Genomic DNA, 17900 nt, shown 5'->3' on the forward strand with positions numbered 1-17900 from the left:
GAAACACCAGGTTTCATTTTAAGAGGCCCTGAAGGGCCATGAAATTGAAGGAAATGAAAAAAGTCAGCTAGCTGTCAGAGAGTCAATGGGAAGACAGCATCATCAGATGGAACATAAGTCACAAACATGAAGAAACAAGTGAAATGAAAGTAGGGAAAATGCAGGATGGTGTTATATGGTGTACATTTCCCTTCATATGTATGTGGGGTTTCAGCTACACATGCTGAGGCCCAGCCTAACACAGCCAGACAAGGGAGTAATTCCTCTCCCCCAAATCTCCCCTGCACAGCAGAGTTACTGCTCCCAACATTGCAGCTTGAGCACAGCGGGGACTGGAGCTGCAAATGCAGTACCTCCTTAACCCCCAAGAAGTTGCAGGGAAGAGGCAGAGGAGAGTAGGTCGCGGGCAGTCTTGGCTCCATTGCCAAACATGCCAGCCAGCAGAGCCAAGCCAGCATAAGGGTGGAAGTATCCTGCGCTTATCATATAGCCCTTTTTCCTGTATGATAAGTTACTTCTCTGCAGGAGCAAGGAAGAAATGCTACCTCTCTGACTCACAATTCCTTCCCAGGACACCTCCTAAGGCCATAGAGCTACATGCCACCTCTCATACAGGGCAACGAACAAAGGCTAACTCCTGCCCTAAGGTACTTAGCATATATCATGGACCATCAGTCCAACCCACTGTTTATAAAGAAAGCTCCACTCACTGCACTCAAGAAACTGTTCCAAAAGTTTACATAACGAGCAACCTTCAGGGGCTCCTTCACAGTCAGTGGTAAAAAAATGGAATTGGGGGTTTGAAATGATCAGGGGGATCATTGCAGTGCCACAGCAGAGACAGTGCAAGAAACCAGTGACCTTAGAACTTTGCTTTACGGTTGTTCCCTGCCAGTTCCATATTAGGAATGTGGATGCATGATTGGTGAGCTTTTAGCACCGGTACCTTTCTAGAACTGTGTGTTTTCCAAGTCATGATTTTATTTACAGGGCATCAGTATAATGTAACTACTTAAGAAAAACTACCTGGTACCTAGGATGGCTTAACTGGTAAATACAATGCAAAGGTTCTGGGGGATTATCCTGCAGTCAGACTTATTAATGACCCAATTCTGCAACTGATATACCCTAAAATTACATTTTCTTCAGTTCCACACATGGAATGAATACAGGACTGGCCCACAGTAGAAACAGAATTACAATGTATCCTACAATGCAATATTATACATGGTAATTGTGGTACTATGTAACAAAATATTCATTATTATATTATTAAAAAGTAGCTACATGATATAGTATCTGTGTCTTGTAATAAGTACTGGCTATAACCCCATTAATTTTTCATTCATTAAAAGCAAAGTGGTTTGGGGCGTTTCCAACTTCCCACTTGGTTTTTCCAACTTTATCTGATAGCAAACCCATCGCTGCTGAAGCTTCTCCAGAAATTATCCCCAGTCAGCAATTATCCTGATTTCAGCACCAACTCTCTATCTTGGCTTATCGAGCACAAGAAACTGTGGCCTTCGTTCAAGCTACCTTTTAGTAACTAACAAATGAAAAAGGGAATTAATGATAACCTTCTAGTGACAGAAGTCCCAAAAATGTCAATTGCTTTGCAGAAAGGACTTTCTATAGTACAGATATAGAGCCAAAAAGAAGCAAAAACTTACATGGCATTTAAAAAAAATTAACTCATTCACGACACTAAATTCTTTGAAAAAGGTTGTATACACTTATTTTTGGGCCATACCGTATCCTTATGCATAAAGAAACACAGAAGGGTATGGTATAAGAAGAAGGATAAAGTATGTACCACGTGTACTGGGCAAGAGATGTTTCCTTCTGACATCTGTGTACCCTGAAATTTCAAGAAGAAGCAGCGGTGTGACTTTAAAATCTCACTGGTAACAGGACTGATGTATGAAATGCTGACAGGGAACTTGCCAAAATCTGCATTAAGTGACTGCTACTGAAAGAGAAGTAAATATTATAGAATTATAGAATCAGGGAGACCTGGAAAGTTTGGCTCAAGACTCTCTTAAGGTGTGGCTACTCTTTGGGTTCCTAACTCAGGTCTGCTCAGCCCACAGATCCTCTCTCCCTACACAGCCAAGTCCACCTCTCTCAGTCAAACAGCAGAACTCATTTACCCCTTTCCTAACAAGATCATACAGAGTAGGATGTTTCAGGCAAACATTGTTACAAAGCATATTTACAAGTATTCCCAAAAGGAAACCTAAAATCCACCAGTCAATTTGGGCAGATCTACTCAGAATGAGTACCTGGCTAAAGATTTACCTCTTAGGGAGCAAGTATCAAAACTGGCTGTCAACTGTAGCTATGCTGGGTTAGTATCTATTATTCTCAAGGCAGAAATCTGGAGTAAGAGAACCCTAATTTAGGATTTTAAATAGAACCAGGTATAATTGAAGATATTTTTTCTTTAGCAACCTTGTCTATAATGAAGAGTAGGTTCTTTTAGGAAAAAGAAAGAAACAAATAATCCAAAGTCTTAATCAGGCATGCTGACTAATTACAGTATTTCAAATGACAAGGTGGTGAACCTTACAATTACAAATAAATGAGGCAAACGCAACTATGACACGTAAAAGATTACACCAGGCAAGGTTATGGTAAGGAAGATGATTTACATGAAGAAGCAGAACTGTAATTTTGTCATAACAAATGTTTTGAAAAATTGCAGTTAGTGATGGATTAGCTCGCTTCTTCTGATTTACACTTTTGACATTTCTTTACTTGTGGGATGCACTAGCTTCCTGTCAAAGCGTTGGCTTTGATCTATAAAGCCCTACCTGGTCTGGTTCTTGGATACATATGGTAAAGGACTACACTTCTCTTCCTATGTACCAATCTAATGCTTGAGATTGACTGATGCCCTTCTGTACCCTCACTGGAGTAGAATCCTGTGGAACACAAGGTATTCTCAGAGAATGGTCCCCAGCCCTGGAATTTGCCCTGTTTTGGTCCAACCAGCCTCTATATAGTGAGGCATTTTCGGGAAGTGGATTCAACAGGGAGCTCTGCTCAGTTTTATTTATGTTTGAATGAAATTTGGACTAGATAGTGAGATTATGACCCGTAGTAAGGAGCAGCGCATTTTTGCACTGTCCCAGGAGCAGCCCAAGAGGGAAAGTCACAATCTCCCTCCCAGCTCCCCAGCTGCTCCAAGGAAGGAACAAAACTCCACTGGTCTATACATCTGCCAACACATCTGTTGCAGCAAATACACTGTCCCAAGGGCAGTGGGGGGTGGGGACAGAACCAAGATTCCACACAATCCTGCATGGAGGGAGAATACGTAGGCTCCGCTTCCACTCCCATGCTGCTACCCAGGGTACAGATAGCCAGAACAAGGGAGTTCAGGGCGACTTACACACCCTTATTCCTTTGCTCCAACACAAAGCACAATCCACAATCTGGCCCTTGATCATTACAGGTTTTTGTAACCAATCTCGGTTATTATACAGGTACAGTAGTAGATACTAATTACATCTGGCCAGACATTATACAGAGAGCACATGTTTTTATAAACTGAAACACAGATATACATATAAACGGGGTAAAATGCTAAAAGAACATCACAGGTGTAGATTTTATTTCCAGTGTCAAGTGGCTTGCAACACAGCATTGTCAGCAAATCACTTCAAGGCCACGCACATGGATGAAATAAATCAATTCACACGTATTTCAAGTGTATCGGATAAATTCTCATTTTCATTATCACGGAGTTAGAGACATAAATCCCCGCACTCTGAGGCAAGAATACATCAGTATAACTGAATGGGATGTTTATTGCTATCATTTCCTCTGTAATTAAACTTTAAACATGTATTTTTTATGATTCAGCTGACCCTTACCACCTTGAGTACAATTATCTCCTCTTTGTGATTAATTGCCTTTGTCATTTTGTTGTCATCATCATACAGAGTAGTCGGAAACATTTTCAGCTGTGCTCAGCTTCCCTGCATGCTACCCTGTTCAGTCACCACCTGCATCTCTATATTGTGCTTCTCCTGGTTTTTTTTTTGTTTGTTTGTTTGTTTTTTTAAGTTTACTATTAGTAAAGAGCTACATGCTGACACCAATACCCACACAGAGTAGTGTCCTACTTCACTGTGGTCCCACTAAAGTCAGTGGAACTGCTCGTGGAGGAAGGTTCTCGCTCTTGACCCCCAGCCAAAGCATCAAAATCTGCTCTTAAATGATTATTTAGAGTCAAGATGTATGATATTTATTAAACTGAGCTTTAGCCTATGAAGACATGCAGGAGAGCCACCCAAAGGGAAAGGGAACTAGCGGGCTAGCGGGACACCCGGACGATGCGAAGTCAGTGTCAGGAATGAGGGTCTGCAGCAGCACCTTCCAGTCGCCAGGCAGCAAATGAGCACACCTGGGCCATAGCAAAGACACCGGATTGGCTAAGGCAGTTGGGTGGCATGCTCTTAAATCCAACAGCTGCAGAGGATCAGCAGCTGTTCAGTGCACATGCCTCTGGTTTTCTACCTCTGTGTACTTGCCTCACTGCAAGCCCTGCTCCTGCCTTGCTGTAGCCTAGACCCTGCCCTGAACCCAGCCTTGCTCCAGTCCTCTCCCAGCCCTGCTCCTACCCTCCTTGACTCCAGTTAATCCGGTTCTGACCTTCAGCTCTGCTTCCTGGCTCTGCCTCTGTCCCGACCCTTGGCTTTGGTATTCAGACTCTGACTAGAGTTCTGACCTTGGGCGCTGGCTCCTGAGCCTAACTCCTGCTCTGACCACTGGGACTGACAGCCAGCGTTTGTGGAAAATCAACGAAAAAGGCCTAAATCTATATGTAGGACAATGTAATAATGAAAGAGGCACTAGCTACCTATTCAGTACATCAAGTTGTGCCCTGAAAGCATTTTAAACAATCTAGAAGCCTGGTTCTAGAAAAGTAACTCAGACCTTGATTCTGCAAGCAGATCCCATAGAAGATCAGCACAGGCATGAGTGTCCACCTGTGCAGATCTGCTTGTCGGATCAGGACCTTAATTTCTAACAAAAAAGTCGATGCCATTATTCCACCAACTTCTAGTATTTGTACCATAACTTCTCCTTAAAGGTACCTCACAATCCTACAGCCCTGGTCATGTCCCTTCTTCCTTCTCCTAGAGGCATCTGTATTTCTGGTTTCCACAACATTTTGGTGGTCTTTTTTCTGCCTCAGTTTTACCCATAGGCTGGGAGACAGGTTTAACGGTGGTTCTTTGAATGGTCTCTTCACTTCCACCTGTAGTGTCAAGGCACCTGTGCCTTGAGCCAACCTGCACCACTGCCACATTGCGTGAGGGTGAACAAGCAGAAGTCACATCAAAGAACTCTGGCCACAGACAGGTAACCTTTATTTACCCAAACAATAGTGCATGTCCCACTGTGATCCACACACATTACCGTTCCTTTCTTTATTCTTGACATCATGACATGTAAAGCTACACATACACACTTTACCTTTAATTAGAACTTATTTCTCTGTTACCTGAGCTGTTTGCTCTTGTGTGTTCTTGCTTTGATGTGAATCTTTTAGAGGACTGTCTGCCAATAATCTGCTTTCTTCAGAATACAGATTATTTTGTTGCTCTTTCTCTGCTACATTTCCATTTAAACCTTGACCCTAAGAGAACCAGTAAAAAAACAAAATTTAAAATGAAAAATATTAACCTGTGAAACATAATTATAATCTACAGAAAGAGGTAAAAAAAATCCTTGTACTGTGAGGTTGGCAAAAAGGAAGTAGAAACCTGTTGGCTTTAAAAACCATCTCTGATTTTGTTATAAAACTACTACAAAAGAAGCTGTTTAGGATTTACTGTCAGAGAATGGTTTCAGAGTAGCAGCCGTGTTAGTCTGTATTCGCAAAAAGAACAGGAGTAATTGGGGCACCTTAGAGACTAACAAATTTATTAGAGCATAAGCTTTCGTGAGCATCCGATGAAGTGAGCTATAGCTCACGAAAGCTTATGCTCTAATAAATTTGTTAGTCTCTAAGGTGCCACAAGTACTCCTTTTCTTTCTTTCAGAGAATGGTCACAGCATGTTTTCTCTTTTACAACCTCCTCTTCTCACGCTCCTTGAAACTCCTGACCCATAATATTCAATCTGATTATATAAAAGACAGAAACTGAAGCATGAATTGACGATTGATGTTTTAAACAGAGCTGAGTATCACACTATTGTAATGTGCTGAACAGGTTTGGAGAATTCTTTTACATTCTTTAGTTTATAATTGTGCAATTTATGGAAAGTTTTATTAGGAAACTGAAAAGGTGCAATTAATTACATGCTTTTGAGAGACTGATGCCTTTTCGCCCAAAATTTCTCATTCTGGTTGTCATAAACACACATACTTACATGATTTAGTTTCCAGCATTCTTCCAGCTCTTCTGTTCTGCTGTTCTCTTCAACAGCAGTGGGAATATCAGAAAAGACCTGCTTGTCTCTCTTTATCATTGTATCTGCCTTATCCTGAGTCTTTATTTCCTCATCAAATGCATGTTTTGACTCAAGGGTGTCACTGAGAATATTCTCACCCTCTTGCTTGACATTTTTAAGTTTGTCCTTCAAATTCCTGTGTTTACACTGAAGTGTTTCCATTTCATCCTTAGTAACCTTCTGTCCCGGTGAAGAGGTGTTTTGTTCAACAGATTCTGCTAAAGCCAAAATCTTCTTTAATGTGTCTTCACATTGACTAAGAGGTGCTTGTTCCTGTAAATGAGAGGAAAACATTTTTTATTGAAAAGTGTCTTGATTCAATTTACACAATGTTAAGATGACATTGGTAATAATAATTAATAATAATAATAATAGCTGTATACAGTGAATTACTAAAATCATTAACTTTTGTCATGAAGGGCAACGTATGCTGCAAGATTCACGAAATATTCATGTAAGCCTGCCTACTTGACGGCTGCAGAATGTCAAATACTTCAACTGTATTTTTAAAGGCAGCTGGATGCTTTTGTGATCAGGAACAACACTTACAACTATATAAATTAATGGAACAATCACATTTTATGCCTCAGGGCATATGCTGAACTTGGCAAGGGTTTAAGAAGGAAGTCTCCTTCCTCCCCACACCTCTATTATGTACTGCATTTCACAACCTGTTGGAGGGACAATGAGGGAGTTAACTTTCTTCTGAAGCAACAGGAATTCCCCAGTGTTGGAGTCAGGGTGCCTGACTTGACAAACCAATGGTCTGAGCTGGTATGTCATCCTTCAATATCTTTCTACACTCAGTGACAACACTGATGTTCCTTTGAAGCGTATTTTCACAGAATCAAAAATACCAGGTTTTTAATAAAGATTTAATACTCAAACTGGCTCATGCAATTGTCTGGTCTGTCTCAACCCGTGCTACTCTATCCAGACAGGTTTCAGAGTAGCAGCCATGTTAGTCTGTATTTGCAAAAAGAAAAGGAGTACTTGTGGCACCTTAGAGACTAACAAATTATTCTATCCAGACAGTCTGCATTCAGAACACTGGCTAATTTAGACACAACAGCCATATGTTTGAGAATCACTCTCTTCCTTGTGCCCCACTGACCAGAAGTTGAGTTTAAATGATCTAAGGCCCGAGTCTGCTTCCAGTGAAGCCAACAGCAAAAGTCCCTTGACTCCATTGGGAGCAGGGTCAGGAATGCAGTTACTTCAGAAAAGGTACATCACCCACACTTTACATTTTGGAGGGGGCGGTGTGGTTTAGTCAACTGGATTAATATAATTAACTCTCCTCCTTTATAAACGCAGTACTGCCTTGAAGCTCTATGATCCTGTGGCAGGGATCCATTAACAATAGTATCTAAAAACTGCATCATACCTGCAATTTCAACTGGTGTTTCTCAGCTGCTGGCTTTTCCACTGAGGTATCAGTACAATGACAAAGCTTCGCAGATAGTCTCTTCAGCATGCTACTCAAGGCTGCCAATGTATCCTGGAACACTTGGTGTTCTTGACCATGACCTTCCAGTGCCTGTGCAGAGTTCTAGAAGCCAATCAGTTTCTACTTTTAGTGCAGTGTTACCTCATACAAAACACAGCACATATGGATGGATGCTTACAGAAGGGTTTGAATAGCTCTGCTAGGGAACTGAAGTGTTTAGAAATTTAAAAGGTTGCCAGTTATTTGCATCTAAAACTAATGACAACTGTACTTCACCATGATCAAACAAACAGGCAGATCCATCCCTTGGACAGTTGTATCCCTCCCATCACTGCGCTGTAAAAAACCACAGTCTTAAATGTAGTTGTATGAAAATCCCTATTTGTTATTCTCCTTCCCATAATCACTTGTCTACCTTTGTATGCTCCTCTTACAAATGTAAGCTCCTCTGGTCAGGGGTTGTTCCTTCCTGAATGTCTGGAAAGTATCTAGCCCATTGTGGGCACCACCATAAAAAAACAATAAACAGGATGTCGGCAACATGCCCAGGGAGACCAAATTGCACAGCTGTGCGCCTCAGAGGATCCATCTTCTGTCCAAACATGAAGGATGTTTGGAGGGAGAACACCAGGGTAGGTGCAGGGGCAAAGCCAGCAGATCAACACCTACGTGGAACCAACAGTTAACCCTCATCCTCCTGCATGAGGGAAGAGGACACAACAGTGGTGAAGGCTACAGTAGCTCTGTAGGAACAGATTAGTAAAAAGCCTCTTTCTCCTCTTCTTTGCACTTTGTAACCATATATTCTGATTTGTTGTTTGCCAGTATTTCACACTCAACTGCCCCCACTTTGTATAATCGTTTACTCCTGGGCAAAGCGCAAGGCAGTAGAGGATCAAAACCTTAAGTGACTCCCACTTCCACTCTGTGGCCTGGGGAAGGATTCTGTACCTACCAATTTGCAGAGGAACTCACCACTAACAACTATTTCAGTTTTTCCCAGTGGAGAAGATTTGGCTTTAATTATTTAACTACCAGAAACTAGTAAAGATGTTCACTTCAGTGTGTCCTCACCTTTTACCGTAACATTCTGATCTGATAGCTTAATGAGATAACAAGCAAATAATGAGAACTATAAATAATTAGGTATATTAAAACTAATAATATGATAAGGAAATATGGCATGATTCCAACCTGCAACTGGCTGAGCAGACTTTCATGTAGATATTTTAGTTCTATCCGTGATTCTTCCATGAAGCAGGAATCCTCAATGCAATCCCGTAGGTAATCTCCTTGGCTTTTTAATTCATTCAATAGGAACATTAAACCTTCTGCTTTCTGCAGGAGTTTTATATAATTTGTTAACTGAGTTTGTTTCTCCTGCAAACCAGCATGAACATCAAAATCTAATTCCTGCTGCTGCTTCTTCAGTTCAGTTAGCACTAATCTCAAATCTTCTTTGCTCTGCATGTATCGTTTGTTTTGAAGCTGAATCTGTTCTTGGTGACTTGAAGAAGGGGAAAAAATATATTAATAGAATTCAAGAATTTTGTATTATTTGTTTAGAAATATTAAACTGCAGTCATTAAATCATTAGATCCAATTATAATCATGGGTTTATTCTTTGAGTTGTAAATTACCCATAAGTAGTAAGGCAGGAATTTTCAAAGGGGCAGAAGGGAGTATAGCATCCAAATTTCATTGCATTTCAATGGTGGTTGAGTGCCTAAATCCCTTAGGCTCCTTTTAAATCTCAGTCTATGAAAACATAGTTGTTAGAATCTGAGACCTGCAGATCACGCTGTATATTCTTTGCTTCTCATTCCAATATGAGTGTTACTTTTAACTAAGTTAAACCTACTGTCTTTATGAACCTTTTGTTGGAGGGTTCTTGAAAAATGTCATATTCTGTAGAAAACACACACATTACCTTTTCATGATCATGAAAAGGATTTAAATACAGTACTGTGAAAAACAGGGAACTGTAATTACTCATACGAAAGACCAGCAGCACACTCAAATTTTCTCATACGTTCATACAGTCAGTGGGTAAGTAAATACATTTTGGAGAAGGAACTTATGTGCCAATAATTGAAAATATGACCTATTATGAACAGATCAAAATAAACAGATGTAGTTAAATCCAGAGTAACATTATTAATTTAATGTAAAACAGTGGCTAGAACCCAGAAAAGAATTGTTCTTGAAATGTGCCCACTGCAACCTTTAAGTGAGTGGGTCTGTGTCCGGCTAGGTGGAAGAAGGGCATTGCCCCTTTAAGGACCGTTTGCAATAGGGGGGAGAGAAAGAAGAAAGCTTACAGGGAAGGGCACAATGCACTTGGGGTGAGGTCAAGACCACTGCATTGCCCTTCCTGCTCACTGGAAGAGTGGAAGGGGTATTTACACCCCATAGAGCCACAGAGATGCCTTTACCAGGATTGGGCTGGAAGCGTCCCTTATAGGAGCTGAGTAAGGAGGGGTTGGGGGCTCCTCCATCTCATCGGGGGGAGGTGACACCCCTTCCTTTTCCTGACCTCCTTTAAGGGAGCTGGGTGGGAGGGTTGGGGCTCCTACATCTGAATCAGCAGGGACATGATCCCTTCCTCCCTGCACTCTACAACTTGTTGCCTGGTACTCCAGATACTATAAGTGAATAAAGATGCAGCCTAATTAAACCACATCCATGGCCTTCTGTCTTCCAGCATGGACAAATACTGCATGTTTCAACTCATTTAATATGAACAAGAAGAATCTCTTGCAGAGTTAGAACAAACTGGTTTCTAACAGGGTGACTTGCCCCATGGGCCACAGAGCCTGGGGCTAGGCCAATCCTGATTACAGGATGAGCCCCACCTAAGTGGAATCAGGTAATTCCCTATAAAGGGCAGCAGGTGGCTGTAGTGAAGGGGAGCTGCTCAGAGAGTACAGCGGCTGCTAGGGGTTCGCTGGCTTGAGCAAGGCCTGGGATTTGAGACTAAGGGTATGTCTATACTACCCACTGGATCGGCGGGCAGCGATCGATCCAGCAGGGGTCGATTTATCGTCTACACACGCTAAATCAACCCCCAAGCGTTCTCCCGTTGACTCCTGTACTCCACCGCCGCGAGAGGTGCAGGCTGAGTCGACAGGGGAGCGGCACCAGTCGACTCACCGCAGTGAAGACACCGCGGTGAGTAGGTGTAAGTACGTCAACTTCAGCTACGTTATTCATGGAGCTGAAGTTGTGTAACTTAGATCCCTCCACCACCATGTAGACCAGGCCAAAGACATCAGGCAGAAAGGGCTGCGAGTAGCCTGCTAAGGCAGGAGACCCTGGGCAAGCAAGGAAAGAGTGCAAAAGCTCTCCAGGGAAGGAAGCCTGGGAGTAGGAAGAGAAATGTTTGGTTGGGGGATATTAATTATAACTAATTGAGTTACTTTCTGTGAATAAACCCAGTCTCCAAGCTGAGGTATTTCTGACCTCAGAAAAATGTGTGGAGTCTGTCTAAGGAGCAATTTGAGGGAGAAATTATTAGCCATGCACTGCAGAGGGACTCGTGGCCATTAAGAGGCCCTCAGTAAGCAGTCATATCGCTACGTGGTCTTTTAAAAACTCTGTGCTGTTAGTGACATACAGGTTTCTTTAAATCTTAAGATTGATTCTGACACAGTGTAAATGTGTATAAGGCCAGATCATGACTGGCCCTGGATGGGTTGCAAAGGGTACATGGACCAGCTACCATCTCAGTGGGAGCAAAGAAGGCACTAGGCTAGTGCTGCCAATAGCTATTCCAAAGCTGGGGTTGGATGAACAACTCCTCTCTGCATTGCCAACTCCATCCTGGGCTCCCAGAGGAATTCTGGCTGAGCTGGCCAAAACCTTTCTACTAGGGGTTTCTGCTCTTCCTCCTCATAGCCCATACTCATGGCCAGTAGCTTAAAGCAACTATATGTCCTATCATGAATACTGCAGAAATTCAAATATTTTTCTACTTGTCATTTTCTTGTCCTGCCGAAACAAAGAGCATAGAAGCTATATACTATACTATATACAAAGCAGGAAGAGGAATTGATAGCCATAGTACATAAAGCTACAGTGCCGGTCTCTTTGTAAGCTCCATGGTACCTTAGATATTCGGTGACTAAATGAATAGTGCACTCCCATTGATTTTGGAGATCAGAAATGGTCTGCTGAACGGCAGGATCCTTCACTCCTTCTGTACTTGTTAAGATTTCGCCCAGAGCTATGATGTTTTGCATTTTAGCATCTCCCTTATCTTTGAGAAAAACTATTTCCTGCATAAAACAAAAGAGCAGAAGCAGAACATGTAACATACTTTATTCATTTACTTGTAATTATTCTAACAAAGGGTATCACCTACCAAATGTTTTATTCTTTGCCTACTGCTGTTGAACAAAAACAATTATCACTTCTATGTTCTTCATAATTGATATTAATAATTGGATGGATAATCCAGTTTAAATGTTAGCATTCCATAATGTACCTAAGATTTTTTAACACACACATTCCCTAATACTTCTATAGACCAGTGTTTTTTAACCAGGGGTACGCATATCCCTTGGGGTACACAGAAGTCATCCAGGGGGTACATCAACTCAGCTAGATATTTGTGTAGTTTTTCAACAGGCTACATAAAAAGCATAAATGACATCAGTACAGATTAAAATTTCATACTTCAATGACTTGTTGATGCTGTTCTATATACTGTACACTGAAATGTAAGCATGATATTTACTTTCCAATTGATTTATTTTATAATTGTATGGTAAAAATGAGAACGTAAGCAATTTTTCAGTAATAGTGTGCCATGACACTTTTGTATTTTTATGTCTGATTTTGTAAGCAAGTAGTTTTTAAGTGAGGTGTATCTTGGGGGTCCACAGGACAAATCAGACTCCTGAAAGGGGTACAGTAGTCTGGAAAGGTTGAGAACCACTGCTATAGGAGAACAAAACACCAATATCATTCTGATAAAATAAGCAAAAATTTGCTTCAAATACGATGAGTCAGAGCCCAACACCCATTGCAGCCCCTTTAAGCTGTGTATAAAGGTCAAAGCACCATAAAGACCCATTTCTAGCTGGGGGAGGAGTCTCCCACCCTGGGCACTGCAGAAGACAACGGTAAGGCTTACCCTGTGAGGACCCTCTCACAAACCTCAGCATGGGGGTGGGGGTTGGATAGGTGGGGTGTGTCAGAGGTGAGCCAACAGAACACAGCATTGCCAGTATTCCAGGCAGCACTGCAGCCTACAAGGGAGGCTATACTTTACACAGGCCCTCTGGACTGTCTAATTTATGCTGGGGATCTTTCCAGCTTCTGGAACAGTCAGGATTGGGAGAAAACAAAGCCACTGTATCCCTCCCTTTCCCCTAGGCTGAGAGTTCTGTGCTGCCCAACTGCGTTTAATTAACCACACAACAACATGCTTATTTGTACACTGTAATCATCAATGACATATGGTGGGTCTAATGAGATTATTACACACCATACATTTCCCGTATATTACCCTCAGCTGGCAAAATCAGAGTAGTAAATGTGCTGCAGTACCTTTATTTGATGTATTCTTTCTTCCAGTGGCAACTTGCCTTCCCGTGAACTCAAGCCAATAACTGATTCTTTAAGTCTTTTTATCCAAGACGACATGTTCTGTACAAGCGCTTCCAAATTCTGCCCTTCCATGGACCGTCTCTGAGTAATTCCTAGCGCTTCACTTACGTGTGTCTGTAGTTCCTGATACCGACTAATGAGATGACTGAATTTGGACACTGTTTCATCTCTTGTAAACCCAGACTCCCTCAAAGAATTTGCCAGCTGAGACAGGGAGTGAAATGATTCTCTAAAAAATACAACAAATGAATCACAGTGTATCTGCTACAACAAAGAGGAGTCAAGAAAGATACAAACTATCCCCACTCCCCAAGACAAGGCTACCTTTGCTTTATTAGCATTCGGTAAAAGTTTTCTAATTTTATCTTCTCATTTTTGGTCTCTGGCAATTTTTCTTCCTGAATGGTGAGCCATTCCTTCAAGCCACTGCTGTCTTCTTGAAGTCTAAAGAAAAACATAGACAAAAATGTATACCTTGGTAAGTAAGAAGTATTATATCTGTAATTACTAAAAAATATTGACAGTAACATTTCACTGTAACGGATATGAAATTATCTTGGCCGTGATTCAGCAAGGTATTTAAGCACATACGTAACTAAGCATGTGAGTTGTCCCACTGATTTCAACTGAACCACTGACAAGTTTTAAGCACATGCTCAAATACGTTGCTGAATCGGGGTCCTCATGATCTCTTTATTGTTAAGAAAACTGAAGGAGAAGTGAAACAAAACAGAAGAAAACATCAGCAGATTCCTCAGTAACACACAATTTATAATGAAAATCAGAGTTATTTATTCTTCATTATGGTTATTTAAGAATGGTATCACTTTATATCATCTCTAAGTAAGCAGCTGGGAATTAATTTTAGCTCCCTACCTAATGAGTTGCTGCAGAGACGCACGAAGTTTCTTTTCTTGTTTTTGACATTTGGAGGTTACGCTTTGTAATTCTGCTTCTTGATCTCTCACCCAGCTACTAAGCTGGTTAACACTTGCTTCAGGCAAATAACTCTTCACCTTACTCAAGAGAGATTTTACCTCTTGGATGTCACTCTCTTTGCCTTCAAAAGTTAGGAAACTCTTAATAAAAGCACAAACATGACAAATTAGAGATGCATTTAGCAAGTTTGCTGCTATATAACATATATTTATATTCTATATAAACTTCTGTTTGTGTTATCACTATAGGCTTTTTTTAAAAAATCATTAGTATCTTTTGCAAGGTATATTTACAGTGTGCTATTCATCTAAAACCCACCTCACCTAAGTGCAAAACTAAAAACTCCCTTGAAATATAAGGGGAAAGTGAAGAAGAAGAGAGGACAAAGATTCTCTTCTGCGATAAAGTACACAAAGCAGAAGCATGAACCAAGCATTCACGGCTTTCATATTCAAATCTCTCATTAAGACTCACTTCTTCTATCAAGCCTTCAACTGCTGATAAACTATGACTGTCTGCTCTAGCCTGCAATTTCCATTATATCAGTCTGACAGAAGAAAGGGAAGAGAGGGCAGGAAGGAAAAGGTTGAGGGCAAACAAGAATATCAACATTGATGGACTGGAAATCATGGAGAGGCTAAGTAACAAAGAATAGGTGTGTGATGGGCATTGCTGAAGGAGACCAGGTGATGGTCAGAGAGGGGGAACGCAGCAACAGAGAGATCAGAGAGAGACCAGTGTGTCGTGAAGATCAAGTCAAGTGAATGGCCCTTTTGGTGGGAGGGAGAGTTGAACCAAGGCTGCAGGTTGAAGGAAGACATGAAGGTAAGGAAACATGCGGCTAAGGAGTCAGATCGGTCATCAATGTGGAAGATGACATCATCGAGGATGAGTGTGGGAGATTGAGGAGAGGAAGAGAGGGAGCCAGGAGTAAATCAGAGAGGAAAGGCTGATGGGAATGTGTATGCCTAGGGCTCCTAGGTGGCTATAGAAATATACAAATTAATAATAATAAGGGTGACATACTGGCTCCACTGAAGTCCATGTAGTTAGTACCTTCTAGCATCTGAACTTTCCTAACTATAGGTTAGAACTTTATCTCAATGTACACTTCTTAACACAATTTTATTACCCCTTCCACTAACTGCCACACTGCTTTGTATTTTTTAAAACAAATTCTTCACACTCAAGCCTGAATTTACAAACTACAGTAGGTGAATCTACTCCAAAGTACAGAGTCCCTTGCTAACTTGGGAGGGTGCACCCTCCTTCCAAAGCCTTACATTTTAAAATATTCTAATATCTTACCATGAGCTTCTGCAATTTTTCTTCCAATGTCTGTTTTGTTTCTGATGGGTCAAAACAATCCTTTAAAGATAGTTGTGCGCTGCTGAACCAATCATTAAAATCCTTACACTGATCTGTGGAAAGATAGAGTCTGACTTCTTTTTTTCTTATCCAGTAACAGAAAATCTCTACTCAACATGAAGATTCCAGTTAATCTCCTAATTAATAATTATATTTATCAATGCTGTCCCTGGATGCTGCCTCTCACTACGTGCAACACGACAGAAAATGCTGCAGTCCTTACTTCTTTCTTTTGGAACCAACCTTGTATGGACAGTGAACATGACACGCTGGAGGGCCCAGCTCAGAGGCCTGTTTGTGGCATTTTCCAAAAACGTTGCCTGGGATAATCTATCAACAAACATTCTGATTTACTGTTGCTACATTGGCTTCTATCACAAATAAATCCTACTCAGCAATTACTATTCCCAGTGACTGCAAGCTGATATTCTCTTTGGGTGAAATTCTCTGTGGGCGTAACTCCAATAGGATTACACCAGTAGATTAAAGATACCCATCGTCCTGTGTTTGGCAACTAGAATATGTCACCTAGAACTGAAAATAAACATTTATGAATAGGCCACATCAAGAAGCTAAGCACTGTTCACACATGCATTGCAGCAGCAAAGTTCTGCTAACCTTTCCTATTGCCAGATCTCAAACGCTGATCTGAAAGGATAGAATCTTGAAGGAGTTCCTCAGACACTATGGAACACAAAGATCTGCCATGATTCACCACACAGGGCCCAATCTACAGCCTTTATTCTAACAGAACTTCCATTTAATCCAAATAGGAATTTTGTGCAAGTAAAGGTTTCAGAGTAGCAGCTGTGTTAGCCTGTATTCGCAAAAAGAAAAGGAGGACTTGTGGCACCTTAGAGACTAACCAATTTATCTGAGCATAAGCTTTCATGAGCTACAGCTCACTTCATCGGATGCATTCAGTGGAAAATACTAAATGCATCCGATGAAGTGAGCTGTAGCTCACGAAAACTTATGCTCAAATAAATTGGTTAGTCTCTAAGGTGCCACTAGTATTCCTTTTCTTTGTGCAAGTAAAGACTATGGGACAGAACCCACTGCTCAGAAACAATATGGAGACTGAGGGTCAGATCCTGAGCTGGTGTAAGGAGACATGGTTACACTGCAACAAATGGAACTATTCCATCTTATGCCAGTTGAGGATTTAGCCCTCAGTTTTCACTTGCAAGTTACAACATTCAAGCACGTGCTCAACACAGATATGTATGTCAGTCTTGAAAAGTGAAACCCATTTTTGCTTACAGTTCAAAAGACTGATAAAATGATCCTGGAAAATGTGTTTCTTTGTATTAAATAAATCAGTGATACACTGAAGCTGCTTCTTTAATTCAGCCACTTCTGGAGTCAGACAACCTGTCTTTTTTTGGAGTAATTTCACATGGTGTTTTTGTTGGAGAATTTTCTGATGTAGCTCCTAAATTAAAAAAATAAACAAATTAAAAAGAAAGACGTATTGATATATTAAAAGGCATCTAAGGTTAAGAAGAAGGTTTCAGCATACACTGTACAAAGCTGTTTTGCGACAAATGAAATTGTTTTAAGAAGGGGTCATTTCAAAATATGTCAAAATATATTAACATTATTTATGCAACAAGTGAACAGGGATAAATACTAAGCAATGAGCAGGTGTTATTAAACACACACAGACACACTTCTGCATCACACACAACAGATAGGTGGAGGTTAAAGCAATGTAACAAACTGCAGGGCCATAAATAAATAGCATTTATCATGCACCTTTGTATCACCTGCATTATGCACACTAATCCATCTCACAGGGACTTAATCTAACATCTGAAACCTCTGAGCAGTCACAGGGTTGTTGGTTTTTTAAATAAATGTTCTTCTGACAAATACATTTTTACTTCTCTCCAAAACATGGAATGTGGTATCTCTAGACCCTGCAAGGCTAGATGCAGGTCAGATCCTTAGCCCTGCTCTATCCCTTCTAGTGGCGCAAACGGGGTAGAAAGTTGGCTTAAATAGCCAAGTGGGGATTCCCATGCATAGAGGAATGCCCCCGTGGCATAAAGTCAGCATA

At 41.0% G+C, this 17900-nt stretch overlaps 1 protein-coding gene across 1 annotated transcript in view; it reads right to left on the reverse strand.

Moving 5' to 3' along the window:
- SYNE2 (spectrin repeat containing nuclear envelope protein 2) overlaps positions 1 to 17900 on the reverse strand; it is a 265942-nt gene that overhangs the window by 154757 nt on the left and 93285 nt on the right. The window contains exons 37-46 of the mRNA XM_037901108.2: positions 17102 to 17273; positions 15779 to 15891; positions 14408 to 14610; positions 13856 to 13975; positions 13472 to 13760; positions 12026 to 12195; positions 9113 to 9425; positions 7856 to 8020; positions 6388 to 6741; positions 5516 to 5650 (exon numbers count right to left, since the gene is read on the reverse strand). Of these exons, the coding sequence (XP_037757036.1) occupies positions 5516 to 5650; positions 6388 to 6741; positions 7856 to 8020; positions 9113 to 9425; positions 12026 to 12195; positions 13472 to 13760; positions 13856 to 13975; positions 14408 to 14610; positions 15779 to 15891; positions 17102 to 17273 (2034 nt within the window). The remainder of the gene's footprint in view (positions 1 to 5515; positions 5651 to 6387; positions 6742 to 7855; positions 8021 to 9112; positions 9426 to 12025; positions 12196 to 13471; positions 13761 to 13855; positions 13976 to 14407; positions 14611 to 15778; positions 15892 to 17101; positions 17274 to 17900) is intronic.

The sequence above is a fragment of the Chelonia mydas genome, chromosome 6 (assembly GCF_015237465.2).
Source record: "Chelonia mydas isolate rCheMyd1 chromosome 6, rCheMyd1.pri.v2, whole genome shotgun sequence".
NCBI lineage: Eukaryota > Metazoa > Chordata > Testudines > Cheloniidae > Chelonia > Chelonia mydas.